Below are 17,968 nucleotides of genomic sequence, written 5' to 3'. Positions count from 1 at the left end.
ACCCCATGGAGAGCAGTGTCGAATGTGGTGCAATTTGACCAGATGGTGGCGCTATAACAACTAACTTTACGTTTTGGCCTTTAACCTGAAGCTTTACTCCAAGGAAAATAAATACATTTTCCTGGATTCTGTGGGGCCAGACAGATCTATCCATATAAGCCACGCCCATTTGCGTTTGATTTTTCACCATTTTAAATTGTGTCCAAATCTATTTTTTTGCTACTCCTACTACAAATTTTGAGTCTTGACAATTGTCACCCAAATTTTCTGGACCACGCCGGAAAAAGTTACTTTTTTGCATTTCTGATGTCCCAAACAGTTTTACAATAGCTGTCCCTCAAAGCTCAAATGCTGTGGGCAGGGTTTATATCACAAAAATGTCATATCTTCTAAATGCTTAGTGCTATTGCGACTTATTATTTATTTATAAGGACATATTATAATGAACACATATTTGGTGGACATGTGTAGATATGATGTCTGAGGGACCATGACAAATTTGGTGCCATTAGGCCAATAGGTGGTGCTGTAGCAGCATCATCTAACTATAAAGGAAGAATCCTATATGTACAGTATGTATGTATGTATGTATGACTGTATGACTGTCCTTCGCATATCTAGAGAACTGTTCATCCTATCAACCTCACACTTGGCGAGTGCAAGCCAATACCACGGTTCTTGACAACGTTGCAAGCAGCACTTTTGGGGGCCAAACAATTGGCCCCTTCCGGACGGGCACGCGCTCCGAACAGGCCCTGCGCTAGAATGTTTTAATCCAGGAGCAGTCTGCATTTGTTTAAAATCCTGTCTGACATTGCAAGGATGTGGCAAGGTTTTTGCACCATAGCAGAGCCAATACTGCTGGGGTATAAATTTCCGCTGCATAATCTGGAGACCCTTTTTATTCTTCTTCTTGCCCTTGGGTTCCAGCCAAGTGCTTGAAAGAAGAACCCCCCCCACACACTGCACAGTACCGTAGGTAACAGCAGAGTACAAAGTCTGCCTTCCTATTCCACTCAGTCTTCCTCTGTGTCTATATTCATTGAGGTGAATGGGGAGCTAATCAATTCTCACTGGGCTCTGAAAGGCCAGGGCTCAGGCTACAGCCTTCTGCTCAAGCTAATATCACGCTCTGTCTTTTAGCTCCACCCACTCCGCCTCCTCACATCTGCCTCAATTTTCTCCAGTGTTTAAAATGGATGTTGTCTTGAAACCTATTTTTCTAATTTTTAAAGTAAACACAACAACCAATTTGATGCATTGCTTCTACTGTTTTCTGATTGATGATATCTTTTTTATATATCGCTATTGCTATATCTTGACATGTACAGAATGGGATTATCTATCTTTTTTTAACATGACAGAATGGGGGAGTGAGCGACGAGACAGAGAGGAATGCAGTAGATGGGGGGCAAGGTGGTGAGGTGAATAATGAGACCAACAGTACAGAAAGGAGGCAGTTAAAGGTAAAGACGTGTGCAGGAGGAGAAGATAAAGAAATGAGCATCACTGGTGTTCCTATTTTAAAGAGGAATGTTAAACTGAAACATATGCAGCTTTTACTGCCAGTCCAGTGACTTAGGCTCTTATCTGTACTTGTGGATTAGCACTCAGACTATCCACTTAGACCTTTGTCGAGGAGCAGATAAGCTCCAGCCTCTGAAGAGGCACCCTTTGAAACAAGAATTGGCTAACCATGAAATACTAAAAGTGCTGCTCAAATGGTATGAGGAGTGATTTTGAGTAAGGCTACACTCACACTAATACACACACTGGACGGAGATCGTTTTCGATTTAAAACGTTGTTTCAGAATTAATCGCCCTCCATACTACCACGCCTGAAAATGCTTACCACATGACATGTGTCAACAGGAAGTAGCACTGGATACGGGAATTAATGTAAAGTGCTTGAATAATAGCTTTCCTCCTGCGCACGTAGGCAGTAGCAGCATCATAAAATGCTGAATTTAACAGCACAACAGCTGCTAGGTGAGCAAGGCTTGTAACTCGTTATCCATGTTGAAATGAACCACCGGTGGTCGAGGCTGATGTCGTTTGTTTTCCTCCGGAAAAGGTTCACGTAATGGGGCGAGACGAATCAGGGAAGAACACGTCATGACTGATAAGACCCAATCAAGAAGTGAACGTGGGTGTCTGCATCATCGTTTTCAAAGGTCTCCATTTCTATCCGTCCAGACTAAAATACAACCCCGGGGTTTTAAAAACGGGGTCAGCAGCATTTTCAAACGTCTTCATTTTAGGGGCTTTGAAAACGCCAGAGTAGTGTGGACACTAGGGATAAACGTAGCAAAAGCTCTGCATTTTAAAACGAAAACGTATTAGTGTGGATGTAGTCTAAGAGGTTAAAATTTGGTAGTTAATCTGCACCGGTTGATTTTAAGTGGACAAATGGGTTTTTACATTTGTTTTTGTTTTAATCTAATTACTATAACAGGTGAAAAATAATAAAAGTACATGCTATCAACACTGCCATTACTTGTATACAACATCATATGTTTGTTGCAGACTACATTTCACAGCTCAGGTACCAGCTCTGTGGGTTCTTAGGAACTTGAGTACCTCGTATATTTTTAAAAAACCTTTCCCTGAATTTCTGTATAATTAAAATAAATACAAATGAGTTTAGATGGTGTTGAAATCTGATATCTTTTAAAAACTAGAAGGGATAACTTGTCTGACTGTCAGCCATAATCAGTGTTTCACAGTGGCTAAGTGGCATAACCATATGTGTTCTGATGCAGCTGTGGGAGGCTAAAAGATGCACTTAGTTTCCTCCAGACAGCTGGTGGTCTGGATGGACCTGTGGACTAATGACCTACTATTATCGGTAATGTTCCAAATCTCTGACTGCTGTATATCACAGTAGGTAAATGTGCAGACACATGTGTGATGCTGATGTCTTGTCATTTTATAGACTAACTTTGTGACACATTTGACTTGAATTGGCTTCTATGATTAACAATGATGTAAGATTTTCGCCTTTATTTGAAAGTTGACAATGTGAGAAAGAGGGGTATGACAATGCGGTACCAGGACGCAATTGAACCGTGGATGCTGCTGTTATGCGAAATGCGCCTTAACCATTAGTTGGGATTCAGACCAAAAACAGCTCTACGTTAAAACAGCACAGCGGGCTGCGCTGGTGGGCACGTGTTGTTTAAGGTGCCTGAGAAACAATGAAATATAATCTAGGAAGTCCAGTTTAAGTAACAGATCAATATATTTAAAGGCTTATTAGATGCCAAAATACTGCACACCGATGTGCAATACTCAGGGTTTAATTCGTATTACACCCAGAACACACCTGTCACTCAGTGACAGACTTAAAGCAAAGGCAGAGAAAAAAGAGAGAACATGAGAGCAACACACAGAGGCAGAGGAAACACTACAATGCAGAGAGTAGAAGAAAATCTAAAAATAAATGTCTGCTAAATGACTGAAAGCTGCAGCTTCTGGGCTGTAATTGAAACAAAGATAGCAGAGAGACAAAGTTTAGCCTCCAAGCTCTCTCTCTCTCTCTCTCTCTCTGTCTCTCTCTCTCTCTCTCTCTCTCTCTCTCTCTCTCTGTATCTCTCTCTCTCTCTCTCTCTCTCTCTCTCTCTCTCTGTATCTCTCTCTCTCTCTCTCTCTCTCTTCTGTCTCTCTCTCTCTCTCTCTCTCTCTCTCTCTCTCTCTCTCTCTCTGTATCTTTCTCTCTCTCTCTCTCTCTCTCTCTCTCTCTCTCTCTCTGTCTCTCTCTCTCTCTCTCTCTCTCTCTCTCTCTCTCTCTCTCTGTATCTCTCTCTCTCTCTCTCTCTCTCTCTCTCTCTGTCTCTCTCTCTCTCTCTCTCTGCAGTAAAATCTATTGTAGCCGTGAAATCTGAAACACAAAACCTCCATCAATATTTGACTTGTCAGCAGTGTCTGCGCTTCAGTTTGGCTATTTGACTCTTTAAGCCGGTCCATCCCTTACACAGCACTGTTGGAGCTCTGCCACACTGCCCGCAACGGACTATATAATGATATCACAGCCCCAGAGAAAGGAGAGAGAGAGAGTGTTACAGGGGAAAGGACAGTATGAATGAGAACGAGAAGAAAAGAGAGCACAAGAGATACAGCGTTAGAACAAGAGAGACACTCAACTGATTGATTGAACAATAGCTGCTCATTAGAGAGAAACTAGCCTGAGGTTGTGTGTGAGGGAGGGCAAGTGTGTGTGTGTGTGTGTGCTGCTGAATGGCCTGCAGTTGAAAGAAAGATAAAGACAGAGCTGTTGGATAGAGATATCGAGACACACAGAGAATCAGAGTGCTAAACACACACACACTGAAGCAGAACTCGAACATGAACATGGATATGGCAGAGTGGCTGTGGACCAGCTGCTATATATAGCACAAGGGAAAAACTAGGATAACACATTAGTGTTCTCCAGCTGACTGCCATACACACACACACAAACTCACACACACACACACTCATACTGTACACTAACAATCTGAACCAGCGGAAGGGTGAACCTTGACATGCCATTATTTTGTCCGCACCCACAAACCCGTAAACACATCATTAAACCTGATCTATGAGAATAGACTCACTGTACATTGCGCTGTATGTTTGGAGGGTCAAATGTGGACACAGTGCTTCTTCCACATCTGTATAACTGATGCAGAAGACACAAATTCTGTACATATCAGCATGTACAGGTTGTGAGGGCACAGAGCCAGACATTTGACATTCGGTTATTGCAAGAACGTACAGTACTGCTCGCCAGCGAAGTTAATATTAAGTTGGGTTACAAGCCAACTATATTAAAAGGCGAAAGCAAATATCAGCAGTCTCTATTAAAGTATTTCCATTTAAAAGAACACATACATCAGACCGCCACGTACGGGTACTTCGCAAAAGCAGAAGATCCTATAGACTTCAATGCAAACTGACGTATGTTTGGATTGTAATTTTGACAAATCTGTATGCTTCATCTCTTGTCTAATAATTATTTTGCGATCTTGCCTGAACCTGAGCGTTTGCGAGTTTAATAAATTGAGGTTGATCTCCACCCTTCAGTCTTCCTCCGTCCAACACAGTGGCCGGATATTGCTTATACAGACATCTACACTGTACATATTTGATTGAACCACGCTAGCCTAAGTGTTGTCTGTAAATAACCAGCCTGTTAATAGCCAACTGTTTAATCTATAGGCTGAGATTTAGTTAGAGATGACGATATGATGCTGCTATAACGTTAATGTTTGACTGTTTTACTGCAGCAGCCTCCCACTCAAGCTAACGTTAGCTAGCCATGTTAATCACTGTCACCAGCATCATTTACCACACTGACAGTGAATATTAACTTATCGTATGTGCCTCAAATCTCAGTGTGAAAGCCTCGGTTAACCCGCTACAAAACAGCTTGTCGTCATTTTCCGTTTTCTATCCTGTGACAGAGAGTTTCATGCCCCTAAAAGGGAGCGCAACATTTGCGATGACGCAATGCTGGTCTGGTCTATAGCTCGGAGCCATGAAACCAACAATTATATTTTTTTTTAGGACACGGCAGGGGAACAAATTTGGAAATCCGCATTTTTGGATTTATTGTTGGTGCAACCAACTACACAGCAACTCTTCGGCATAGCGTAATTACTAGGGATGTTCATAATTAACCGTTATCCATTAACCGACATTAAGCATTTTAACCGATTAACGCTATCGGTTAAAACGGTTAAAAGAAATATTTATAATTAATTAAAAAGCTTAGCGGCTCATCTCTTTAAGGAGAAAAGCTTGTCCACCTTAACAGCCCACCTTAAGAGGCGGAGCCGGAGTTGCAGGATTCAGGAAGTCGGCTCCAGTCTCTCCGGCTCACTCGAAGGAGCAGTACTTTCGTAGCATTTATTCAGCAACAAATAAACTGTACACACACTGCTATACCTACGTTCACAGCTATAACGCCACCAACAACCCCACACTCACCGCCAACACACACATGGACACTCGTTAAAGTTATGTCGCGCTGAGAGATTGTATGTGTATGGCGGCGGCGAGCAAGAAGCCTCCGGCAATGCTAGAGCTGCTAAGGTAGCACAAATACACACACTGTTTATCGGGCAATCGCTCTCGCTAATCCGGGCAGACAGAGTGTCGTTACGCCGAGCAGACACACAGCTGACATCCTGCTAAACTAAACTAAACTAAATGTGCGGTGGAGACTTTTACTGGGAATGTGGCTGCATGTCCTCGACACTAGACGCAGCAGGACGGGTCAACTGGGGACTCAGTTGTCTGTTGTGCTCACACGAGGCACAAATCTTAACAAGGGTCGGTTATCGGTTAAGAATATTTTTAAAAATTGAGCATTCCTAGTAATTACTATTACTTCTTTGTCCACCAGAGGATAGTGTGTCAGTGTCACGTTTTGCCTCGCCAAAGCGAGGATTTTACATGTATTAAGGTGCTGTACCAGCATAGGGCAACAAAACCACTTAGTCAGGTTAAGGAAAAATGCCATGGTTGGCCTTTAAATAAGTACATAACCTAAATAAAATACATACGGAAATAAGGTAACATCACTACAGAAAACAAGTGACAGACGTCACTAACGTAAACAAAACACCAGTCTCCTGGTTGAAAGTCCTGTTTGTTGGACCCATCCTCCTCCCCTTCCGCCTGCCATTAGAGGTCTTTCTCCCCTTTTACTCTACAGTATGTCATCACATTGCAGTCAGTACTACATGGCGTGAAAATGACACGCCTAAAGCAAGAAGGACTTTCTTATTACACACTTTTGCGTCATCATTATCATTCACAGGCCTTTTCGTGCCACCGGGCCACACACACACACACACACACACACACACACACACACACACACACACACACACACACACACACACACACACACACACACACAAACACACACACACTGTTACCTTTTTGGTGAAGTCCATGGCTTTGAGGATGGAAAGGTTGAGTGTTTCCAGCGAGGCCAGAACTCCCTCATAGTCCCCCATGTGCTTGGCAAAGTAGTCTGTACACACACAGGCAAATTGGCACGAGATTTATACAACTTTTGGAGTCCCAAGATTATTTGCAGTGGTTAGCTGAAAGGGGCTGAATTGATATCGTATATCTTAAAGAAAAAATAATTGCATTTCAACTGAGAAGTACTTTTTAATAATAGATAAGAGAGAAAATGAGGGCAGCGGGTGTGTCTGTGTGTGCGTGTGTGTGTGTGTGCAGTCCACTTACCACAGAGTTCCTTAGTGTCAACATTACTATCACAGCATAGCGGAGGAGCAGCAGACGGAGAGAGAGGGAGGGAAGGAAGGAAAGTAGGAAGGAAGGAAAAGGACGGAGAAGAGCAGGGTCAGAAACAGAGGAAAAGCTTTTTGCATGCAGCCTCAATAACTCACACACATACATTCACACACACACACACAGAGTCTGAGTTTGGCAGGCAGGGAGCGATCTAACAAGACTCTCTGACAGGAGTCTGAATCAATCCACTGCCATCATTCATGCTCAGTTCACTGTGCGGGGACTCATTTGGCAGTGCCAATTCTTCACTGGCATAAAGAAGACTTTCCCTGGTTGACTTACCAGGAGAGACAAAAAGAGAAGAACAAGGGAAGAGAGGCAGGGACGGAGAGAATGAAGGAGGGAAAAGGAAGCTGCCAAAAGAGGGATGTGAGATGTAACTGATGATGGGAGAACTGGAGACAGAGGAGGAGACAAGCAGAAAGACTCCATCTGTCCATCTGTTCATCTTAATTATAAATTAGTGTTCAGTAAATGTTGCACATTAAAGGGAATGTTAGAAAAAATACAGTAAATGAGGTTTAAAAATCACTTCATTGCTATTTGACATTCAAAATATCAGTAAAAGTCCATGAATGATCCTTGTTACTGTAGACAGTCTGATTTTATAATGGCTCATTTTATTTTCTTAAGCGGCAGTTTCGTCGGGTTGTACCAGAATGAATCCTGATCCAGGACTGTGACAGATGGGCTTTAAAAATATCCACTAAAAGTCGAGTTTTACCCATAATTAAACGTGTTTTCCTGTTTACCAATGAATATGTAGTTTAAACTGCCTTCGGGGATGTTTGTCAGTGTTGTAACTGTTCCAACATTTGGTTGGCTAAAAAAAAAGTGCCAGATGTTTATTATCCAAATGGTAAATCCAGATGCTGCATTTTCACAATGGAAGTAATTATGTTGTTGCAAATGATACAGGCGCCAATTGGGTTACTAATAAGATTTATCATCCCTCAAAGTTTCATATTCCTTGGGATTCCAACTTAGGAATTTAAAGAATTTCATATTGAATTGTTTTTATGTCTTATTGCTAGTTTGTACATATTAAAGAGGCACATTAATATATATGCTAGGGCTGTCAAAGTTAATGCAATATTAACGCGTAAAATGTCAAATGTTTTGCGTTAATGCGTTAACGCATTAACGCAACTTGCGATTTTTAGGTGGTAACCGGGCTCAGGTTTAAAGCAAGAGTGAAGATACTGGAATCATATAATATAATATACTGCTGTTGTTGCGTGTTGGGCTGCAGTTTGCCATGTTATGATTTGAGCATATTTTTTATGCTAAATGCAGTACCTGTGAGGGTTTCTGGACAATATTTGTCATTGTTTTGTGTTGTTAACTGATTTCCAATAATAAATATATACATACATTTACATAAAGCGAGCACATTTGTGTTGATAAGAGAATTTAAAACTTTTTTCAAGTTTTTTTTGACCAACCACAAGCAATACAGGGCAAAACAATGGGACATACTTTCCCTCAAAAAGATAAAAAAGGGAGGGGTTAAAATATTTCATGTAAAAACAGACATGCAGGGAGGATTTGACGCCAGAGAGGGCTGAAGACAGAAAGGAGAGAGATGTGATGGGCAGACTGATAAAGAAGGATGTAGGCCGGGCAGATATCTCAGAAAACAGCGTGATAGGGAAAGAAAGCTGGAGATGAGAGGAAACCAGAGAGTGACAGAGACAGGGAGACAAATGACTGGGAGCAGGACAGCGCTCAGTCTTTGCCGGCTCCGTCCCTCCTCTCCATCCATCAACTTCCTGCTTCAACAGGAAACGCTTACGCCGTCATTTCTTCTTTTACTCGGACCAATCAATAACCTTATCTGCTGTCACATGATAATGCTGAGGCCTGCCGTGTGGCTGCCAAGTCTACTTAACTGTAATGAGAAGAAACTTTTCTGACTGCATGCACTGCAGTGAATAAGATTTATAAAGCGCGACCATCTACGAGAGGTAGGGTGGCTGACGTCGGAGAGATGGCTGCGGTTGCATGGTCCACTTGCTGCACTGATTTAAAAAAGAAAAAAGAAATCTCCTCTAATGGCCGAGCCTGCTGGAGGATTTATATATTGAACCTAATTCAATTCTACAACAGCTATAAAGGTCAGCTTTTGTTCTGCCTGGTTTCATTTTATTTCAAGGCCCTGCAGGTTTCCGAGGTGTAAATTAACAGAGCCACTCTTTTGATTACTCAGATCCCACTGTGTCAGCACACTTCTCCTGATTGCAGGCTGGATGAGCCGATTGGTTGATTATAAAGGGTCGATAAATTGATTTAATGAGAGCCAATCAAAATACAGTGTCCTGTGGAGCAATTAGAGGTATTGTAGAGAGGTTAACGTCCTGGGGTATCAGGATGACTAATGCAAAAAACAGATGATGAGAGAGAGGAAGAGAAGGTAAAAGATATAAAAAAAAGAAAAAACAGGTAACATTGGCATTCCTCAGTTTTCACTATTCTTTCATTATTTCCGTTTTTCTGTTTAGTAGGGGTGGGAAAAAAACGATTCCCCTATGTATGGCAATTTTTTAAACAATTTTGAAATGGATTTTTTTAATGCCAGAATTGATATATTTGCTTCATTTGAGTCTATGCAGAGGTAGAAGGAAGTTAGCGCTTATATTGTAGTCTGAGTAACGTGACGTCATAGCCGTCTCAAACCAAAACAAACCGCAGCAAGCCGTAACGACAGGAGGGTGTGGAGGGTCTGCATGGATACGACCTGCACCCTCACATTTTAAAGTCAAAGTGGTAAACACTACACATACAGTAAAGTATGGAAACACTTTGGGTTTCACACATTACCAGGAAAAGTAGAGCTAGACATCATGGCTAAAGCTGCCGGCTAACTCTCTCATGGACATAGTCGTATTGTGTTAACGTGCGGTCAAGCCAGCGGTCACTCGCATTTCCCTGGTCAAATGGGCCGACGCTACAACTGTAGAGCACCCATATGCTGACCTACAAAATTAAATGCATTTGCATTTGCAATGTTAAAAGCATTCAAACGGCCACGATGGAGCTGACCATGGATGTATAAAGAGAACAAAGCTGACGGGAGAACTAGCGACGGACTTGGCAAAGTTAGAGGAAGTATACACACGTGACTACGTCCAGTTTTCAAAATAAGTTGTGTGTTAAGTGTTAACAAAGGGGACCGTATATACAAAATACATATATGTAAATAAGATTGATTGGATTATATTCATCAGAAGTACAAAACATGTTACATGTCCCTTATAAATTAAAAATAAAATACCACTTATATGTGAGGGAAATGTCTTCATTCTTTCATTTTTGGGTTGCTGGAAAAAAAGTAATAAATAATGCCCGACAATGACTGATATATTTGACTTCAGGACATCTCTGACCACATACATGCTGAAAATCAAACATTTTTACCATTTCAATTTAGAGATTTTCCAAAGTAAAAGTCCCTAAAAGTGTTCCCCAAAAGATTCAACTTTTTCCCATGGTCTAGTGTTAAAAAGATTAACAAAAATTGCAATGAATCGTAATATCAAATCGCAATACTTGTATCACAATACTTGTATCACAATACTTGTATCGGAATACTTAAAAATCCCATTACATATTGAATCAACGTCCAAGTATCGTTATAGTGTCGAATCGGGAGATAGGTGTATCGTCCCAGCCCTACTGTTTATCTCTTCTCCCTTCATCATTTTTTCATTTTCATATTGAAAGTGTCACCTAACGTAAAGGGCTTTTGGTACAAAATGTTCCCCATAAAAAGAGCTTTCGGAACTGGATGTGACATTTTCTGTCTGCAGGATAAATTACATACATTTTACCTACTCATGCACACATGCACACACAATTGAAGTGTGATACTGAGGCTGTGTAGCAGGAGAGCAACTGCGTGCATCTCCCCTCTTTTTCATAATTGATAGTGAGATGTGATCAAAAACAAAAGTCACGGTGGAGTGAGCACACAAACACCTACACACGCATAGATGTACAAGTACTGTATGCAGATCTATTTCATGCAGCTACACACAGCCATCTTGCATGCTGTAGGCAAACACACACACACACACACAGTAGTGGTGTAGTAGTGCTGACCTGGTGTTATCAGAGTCGATGGTGTGAAACAGCTTCTCCAGCTCTTCCTCGTTCAGCGTGCCATCGGAGAAGAAAGCCTGGAACTCATCCAGAGACAGCTTCCCATCATCTGCAGGAGACAAACACACACACACACACACACAACTGTGAAATCATTTGTAGTAGGAAGCATCCTCGCAATGAGTTCCATCAAAGATCTTGACATTTGTTCGTGCCAAAAAAACTCAATATTAGACAATATGATTAGGTTAAAACTGACAGTTACCATATTCATCATATTAAGCACTCCACTTATGGTTTTGATGATTTCCTTTATAAGTGTGTAAAACTCTGCCTCTTTCACAGTTTTCAACTGTTTATAACCAGCTCTGTGATACCTCTGACCGATAAATCGTATTTTCATCGTCACTGATTGATTGATATGAACATGTGGGATAAACACATCACATCGACTGCCTAAAACGCGATGAATGAAGAAAAATCACTTTATTTAGGGATGGTTACTGAAACCCAGTATTAAACCGTCCCCGGGGTTAAAGACCATAACGTTAGTATATTATCACCCTGCATCCTCTTCACAGTTCTCCACACGCACATACATTCTCACAGTGAGGTCAGCGAACAGCTGATCAGATGTAAACATAAATATACAGCGATATTTCAATATGCCCTGTCCGCAGTCTCTCATCTAGGGATGCACCGATACCGATTCCAGTATCGGGTATCGGGTCCGATACTGTGCTCATGTACTTGTACACACAACGGCACCAATACCACTTTACAGCAGGGCGACGTTAACCTCTCGTCACCATCTTTCGGGTCCTCATGCTCCACCTCCCAGACGGTGCGGGGCGAGGGTGGCCGGTGGTGGGCCCGACCCCGCTGGGCCGGGATCCCACCTCAGCCGGCTCGTGCCCGCCCTCACTGTCATTGCACCACAATGTTTTGCTTGCACCCTCTGACTCGCGCGTGCGTTAGACCGATACCACTTTTTTCAGACCGAGTACAAGTACAAGTACAAGTACTTACATTTGGGTACTCGCCGATACCGAGTACCGATACGAGTACTTCTCTGTGCCAAAAGACCCTCGTTAACAGCCAGCTGGAGGGTGTGAGCGACACACGGCAGGCTGGGGAGTCCTGGATACGAGGTGGCTCTAGGTCGGCTTGGAAAGGCTCGGGGCGAAGGTGCTTCCCGGGGCCGTGGCCAAAGTGTCACTGGGGCAGACTGTCCTTAGTGCGCCCCAACCGCGTTGTGCCCCCAGGGTGGGGGACACACCACCGGCCCGTCTCGCCCGCACTGTCGGGGAGGTGGAGCGTGAACACGTGCGATAGGACCCGAAAGATGGGGATAAGAGTTTAACGTCACGCTGCCGTAAAGTGGTTATCGGTGCCGTTGTATCTGAGCCATTTTGCGAGTACGAGTACGAGTACATGAGCACAGTATCGGACCCGATAATGGTATCGGTAGCAGTGCATCCTTATATACTACATATGTACAACAAAAGCTGTCTGTATGTAGTCTGAGCGTTTAGCTTAGTTTGCCATGTATCTTAACATTCTTGTAAACTTATCTGCTGGCTGAGGCAAAGCAGCCCCTCCTCTCTCTACCAGCGGTAACGTTACCTGCAGGCAGTGAATCACATCAGCAGAGCGAGGCAAACAAAGGACAGGAGGAAGAACTGATACTGACTGATGTCTGTGTTCTTCACAAAGTATTTTGATGTTGGGAATATGATTTATTTTGTTAACATTTTAGATTGTTTCCAGTGAGATATTAATGAGTTAGTGTGTTGCTATTGTAAACAGTTGCTGCTCCAGAAATAACACATAGCCTAGTTATATTTAAAATATTCAATTCTAATTGGGTTGTGAATTTGAAGACAACCAAGCTGACAAAAGTGTAGCTAATGCACATTTCAATATTTGTTTATTTATTGTAAGTCATATCATCATCGCAATATTGACCACATATATGGCACATCTCAGATTTTCCTCATATCGCGCAGGCCTAGTTACAACATGCATAAAGCGGAGAAATCACATTGCCCCAATCCTTACTTCTTCTCACCTTTTATTCAGAATTTATTTCATGGTTTTACAGTATTTGTGATTTTCTTTTAAGCTTGTCTGGGCATGGCACTGATCTGCATCTCAGACCTTTCAACCGCAGATACTCTGGTTCTTAAGAGGGCATTAAAGCCATCCACTGTGGAGCAGCTACACAGAGGACATGATAATATGCTTACAAAGTTTGTATTATTTAAAATCACTGTTCAAGATACACTATTTATAAGTATTTTCTAAGCAACCTGTATGTCTTTAGTTGCCCCTATTTTGTTCTAAATTCATCTTTTGTTGTCATGATTATGATGGGAATTGTTGTTTTTATTCAGTCTTGATATTTAGTACTTGTTTTCTTTGCTGTGCCATGTTCCCACCCTCACAAACACACACGGACACAAATGCTCAGTGTGATCCCAGCCTTCAGTGCTTTCTCAAGCTGCTGTGAAATCAATCCAGCACGGGCTTCAGTCTGCTACAAACCTTTAGCTGTATCCCCGCTGTCTGGCCGTCTCTGCACTTTGCAAAGCACACAATGCCGATTATGTTTCAAGGCCTTTTGGGAAGCATCGATAACCAACAAGCTCTTGAAATAATACTGGATTTCTGCTTTTGTTATGTCGACTGCTTTTGTTATGTCGATACTATTTCAAACGTATGTTGCCACGGTCCTATGTTCCCAGGGGGATTCATTTCCTCAATCTGATTTGTTTTATATTTAAACTGTTCTTTTCTAGTGTATTGATTCTGGGAGCACACATCTACATCACTGCAGCAGGGCGAGAAGTTTAAACACTACAGGTCAACAAAAACAACATATTCAGGGGATGTTGCTCAGAAACTCAGAAACATTTTAAGGTCTTTACTTCTTTCCCTTTAAGGGGGATATGAATCTGGTCTCACGTGGAGCCATTACAGACCCTTTTCTGACACATCTATGAAAAATGATCTGTTCAAAGATGTATTCCTCCTGTACCTCTGTTTCTCATTTTGCAGGAATTACACTCATATTGGATGTTTCTGCAGCACACAGTGTACTGTACTGTTAATGCACAGCAAAGAGTAAATCTGTGGTGGTCCCATTTCACACCAGCAATAATATTTTTATTAATATTTACCCATTACAACAATCATTTCCTAACCTAAACCAAGTAGTTGGAGTTGCTTAAACTGAACAGGCAGTTCTCTTTTCCTAGCCATACAAATGAAAAGTAATGCACTAGAATTTGTATATATCCCACAAAATCAATTTGTATGTAATCCACGTAATTGTGAACCAGGAAGTATAAAGAGTGACAAACGGCGCATAGGGAGGAGGTCAGGGTGGATAGGTGGGTCAAAAAACACAAGACTTACAACCAGGAGACCAGCGTTCGTACCCCGTGTGAAACCACAAGTCAACGTTGATTTATTTGTCACGTAACTTCCGTACTTAAGTTACGTCACTTCCAGTGTTTTATTAACCCGAAACCACCATCTTTACCTAAACCTAACTAAGTACATTTGTTTCCTAAACCTAACCAAGTTGTTTTCTTGTGATGATGGAAGTTTATTTTGAGAAGACTGGAGCGGAAATTGACACGTGATGCTTAACATTCCAAGGAAAACACATGAAAAACTTACTTTTTGTAAGATATCATACGAATTGTTGTATGAGGATACACTGAACTGAAACTACTTTCACAGGGCTACTATTTGCTCCATACAGTAGGACCTTGAGATAACCACGTTACTGTGACTTAATTAATGATTTGTAGCGTGTTTTTGTTATGCATCTAGATCCAACCAATACTGCAGAGCACTTTGTACCAATCCATCAACCAACCAACCAAGGCAGTGTGAGCTTTTCTGTAGTAAAGTGGTGGCGCTGCAGTAGGGAGTGGCTATTGGTGGGCTTGACTCCATCCTGTATCTGCTTTCTAGTATGCCTGACTGTCTGCCTCACCACATGATGCAGAGCTAGATATCAAATATTAATTCCCTTGCCCTCAAAGTGTGTTTGCCCTTGAGTGTGGCTGACTGAATGCAGCAGGTTGAGCTCTGGGACCACTGCAGAGCGCTGGGAAACCACAGGGACAGGAGGACTAAAGCCATACAAAGGGTTGAATACAAATGTGCTGCTCTTAAGTCTGCCTTATAAGTTATCTATTCCCTCTGCTCTTTCCTCAGTCACAGGAATAGGCAAGCATATGTTTATGCATTTCTCATGTTACTACCAAGAATTTATTCATTTTTTATTGCCCCTTTCTTCTGCTGCTATTTTCTTTCTTCTGTTTTTTTTTTTTGCCTCCTCCACTCCAGCACAGCAGGAGTGTGGCTGACACACATCCAGCAGAGAGACTGAGAGCTGCACCCTCTGGCTTGGCTCGAGTTTTGACCACTCAGGAGAAAAAGCTTTTCGAAACAGACTAACAATCTGTCAAAAAAACTTCCAGAAACTCCACAACCATAGCCAGCCACACTCTTTTTGGCTGTCCTCTCCACCGCACTTCATACTAAAGCAGGGACGGCACACCTATCTCCCAATTCGATACTATCATTATACTTGGCTGCCGATTCAATATATATTGTGATTCTGCTAGTATTGCGATTCCATATTACAATTTATTGCCATTTTCGTTAACTTTTTTTACACTAGACCATGGGAAAAAGTTGAATCATACATCATGTCCTGAAGTCAAATATATACCAGTCATTGTCAGGAATTATTTATTGAATTTTCTCCAGCAACCACAAAATTAAAGAATAAAGACATTACCCTCACAAATTAGTGGTATTTTATTTTAAATTTTTAAGGGACATGTAATGTTTTAAACTTCCGGTGAATATAATCCAATCAATCTTATATATATGTATTTTGTATATACAGTTTTTTTTTTTCAAAATAAGGTGTTAACAAAGGGAACTCACTCATCTTCCAGCAGTTGAAGATGAATGAGTTCCCTTTGTTAACACCTTATTTTGAAAAACGGACGTAGTTACACGTTTATACTTCCGCTAACTTCACCAAGTCCGTCGCTAGCCCTTGCCATCAGCTCTGTTCTCTTTATACATCCATGGTCAACTCCATCGGGGCCGTTTGAATGCATTTAACATAAATGTCAGTGTATGGGTGCTCTACAGTTGTAGCGTCGACTGATTTGACCACAGAGATGAGAGTGACGGTCGACTTGACCGCACGTTACCGCAATACAATAACGTTACCTGTCCATGACAGAGTTAGCATGCAGCTTTAGCCATGATGTCTAGCTCTGCTTTTCCTGGTAATGTGTGAAACCCAAAGTGTTTCCATACTTTACTGTATGTGTAGTGTTTACCACTTTGGATTTAAAATGTGAGGGTGCAAGTCGTATCCATGCGGACGTTCCGCCGTTTTCTACTTTCTGCGGTTTGTTTTGGTTGACGGATACCGAACAGATATGACGTCACCTTACTCAGACTACGACAATAAAAGCAGTAATTTCCTTCGAATGAATGAATGAAGCAAATATATCGATTCTGGCATTAAAAAATCCATTTCAGAATTGTAAAAAAAAGAATTGCAATAGATAGGTGAATTTATTTTTTTCCCACCCCTACTTCATACCTGTCTCCCTGTAAGTCTCACCATATCTTTTATCCGCCCTCTCCTCTAGCTCCTTGTTAGAGAAAACAACACAGTCAAAGCTGACTCTCCGATGTTGTGCCAAGTTGATTTCTGCTGCATACGATGATGCCAGGTAAAGAATCGACGCTTGGCATAACCTTTCCCCAACAGAAGGCATGTTTGTTTGAGACGGACTTCTGAAATGCCACTTCTCGTGTTCACAGCACCGGTCCCACTCTCCCTGTCCGCCCAGGCTCGACTGTTTATTTGGACTCTAAGGCCATGACTATTTCTAACCTGCCCTTCTCTGGCGCAGCAGTGGAGCAGCGCTGAAAGCAGAGGCACTGGTGTTTAATTCAGTAGTGACCCAATTTACTGCGTGCAGCCAGCTAGCCTGGTTAGACCCTCTGAGGAATTCTCCAGCAACCCACCAGAAATGCAGCAACACACACACACATACACATACACACCACTCAAGTAAAGCAGATAGCTAACCCCATTTGTGTTGCATTTACCAAATAGGGCAGCCAGGCCATCATGGTCAGCTACTCAACAGCATCCATAGAACACATCAGCTGCTTCCCATTATCTGTGTCCTGGTCCTGAAGCCACCAATTCACCCTGCAACTCCTTTAAGAATACCCCATTATAAATAAAGTACAATAACCCTGAAAACCACTCTCCTCACCGACGTCATAAATTGGCAACAGACGAGGCAATGCAGCAGCCAAGAGCGTCCACTGTAGATTTGCTGAAATTACCATTATTTTACTGTCTAAATTGGACCAAGGAGAGAAATCGTTTTTATGCAAAGGAAATGACCCGCAGTCAAAATGTCCTCTAAAACAGCAGGGAGGAGATGAGCAAGCACTATTTCAACACTGTATCTGATTCCAGGTAGTT

At 42.0% G+C, this 17,968-nt stretch overlaps 1 protein-coding gene across 2 annotated transcripts in view; it reads right to left on the bottom strand.

The window, feature by feature from the left end:
* The window catches only part of necab2 (N-terminal EF-hand calcium binding protein 2), a 148,861-nt gene that overhangs the window by 85,330 nt on the left and 45,563 nt on the right, over nucleotides 1–17,968 (bottom strand). For both annotated transcript variants that reach the window (XM_074632134.1, XM_074632133.1), the window contains exons 3-5: nucleotides 11,416–11,524; nucleotides 7,246–7,271; nucleotides 6,927–7,024 (exon numbers count right to left, since the gene is read on the bottom strand). In XM_074632134.1, the coding sequence (XP_074488235.1) occupies nucleotides 6,927–7,024; nucleotides 7,246–7,271; nucleotides 11,416–11,524 (233 nt within the window). The remainder of the gene's footprint in view (nucleotides 1–6,926; nucleotides 7,025–7,245; nucleotides 7,272–11,415; nucleotides 11,525–17,968) is intronic.

The sequence above is a fragment of the Sebastes fasciatus genome, chromosome 4 (genome assembly GCF_043250625.1).
Source record: "Sebastes fasciatus isolate fSebFas1 chromosome 4, fSebFas1.pri, whole genome shotgun sequence".
NCBI lineage: Eukaryota > Metazoa > Chordata > Actinopteri > Perciformes > Sebastidae > Sebastes > Sebastes fasciatus.
The sequence above is the reverse complement of the archived record's forward strand: the minus strand, read 5'-3'. Positions and strand labels throughout refer to the sequence as shown.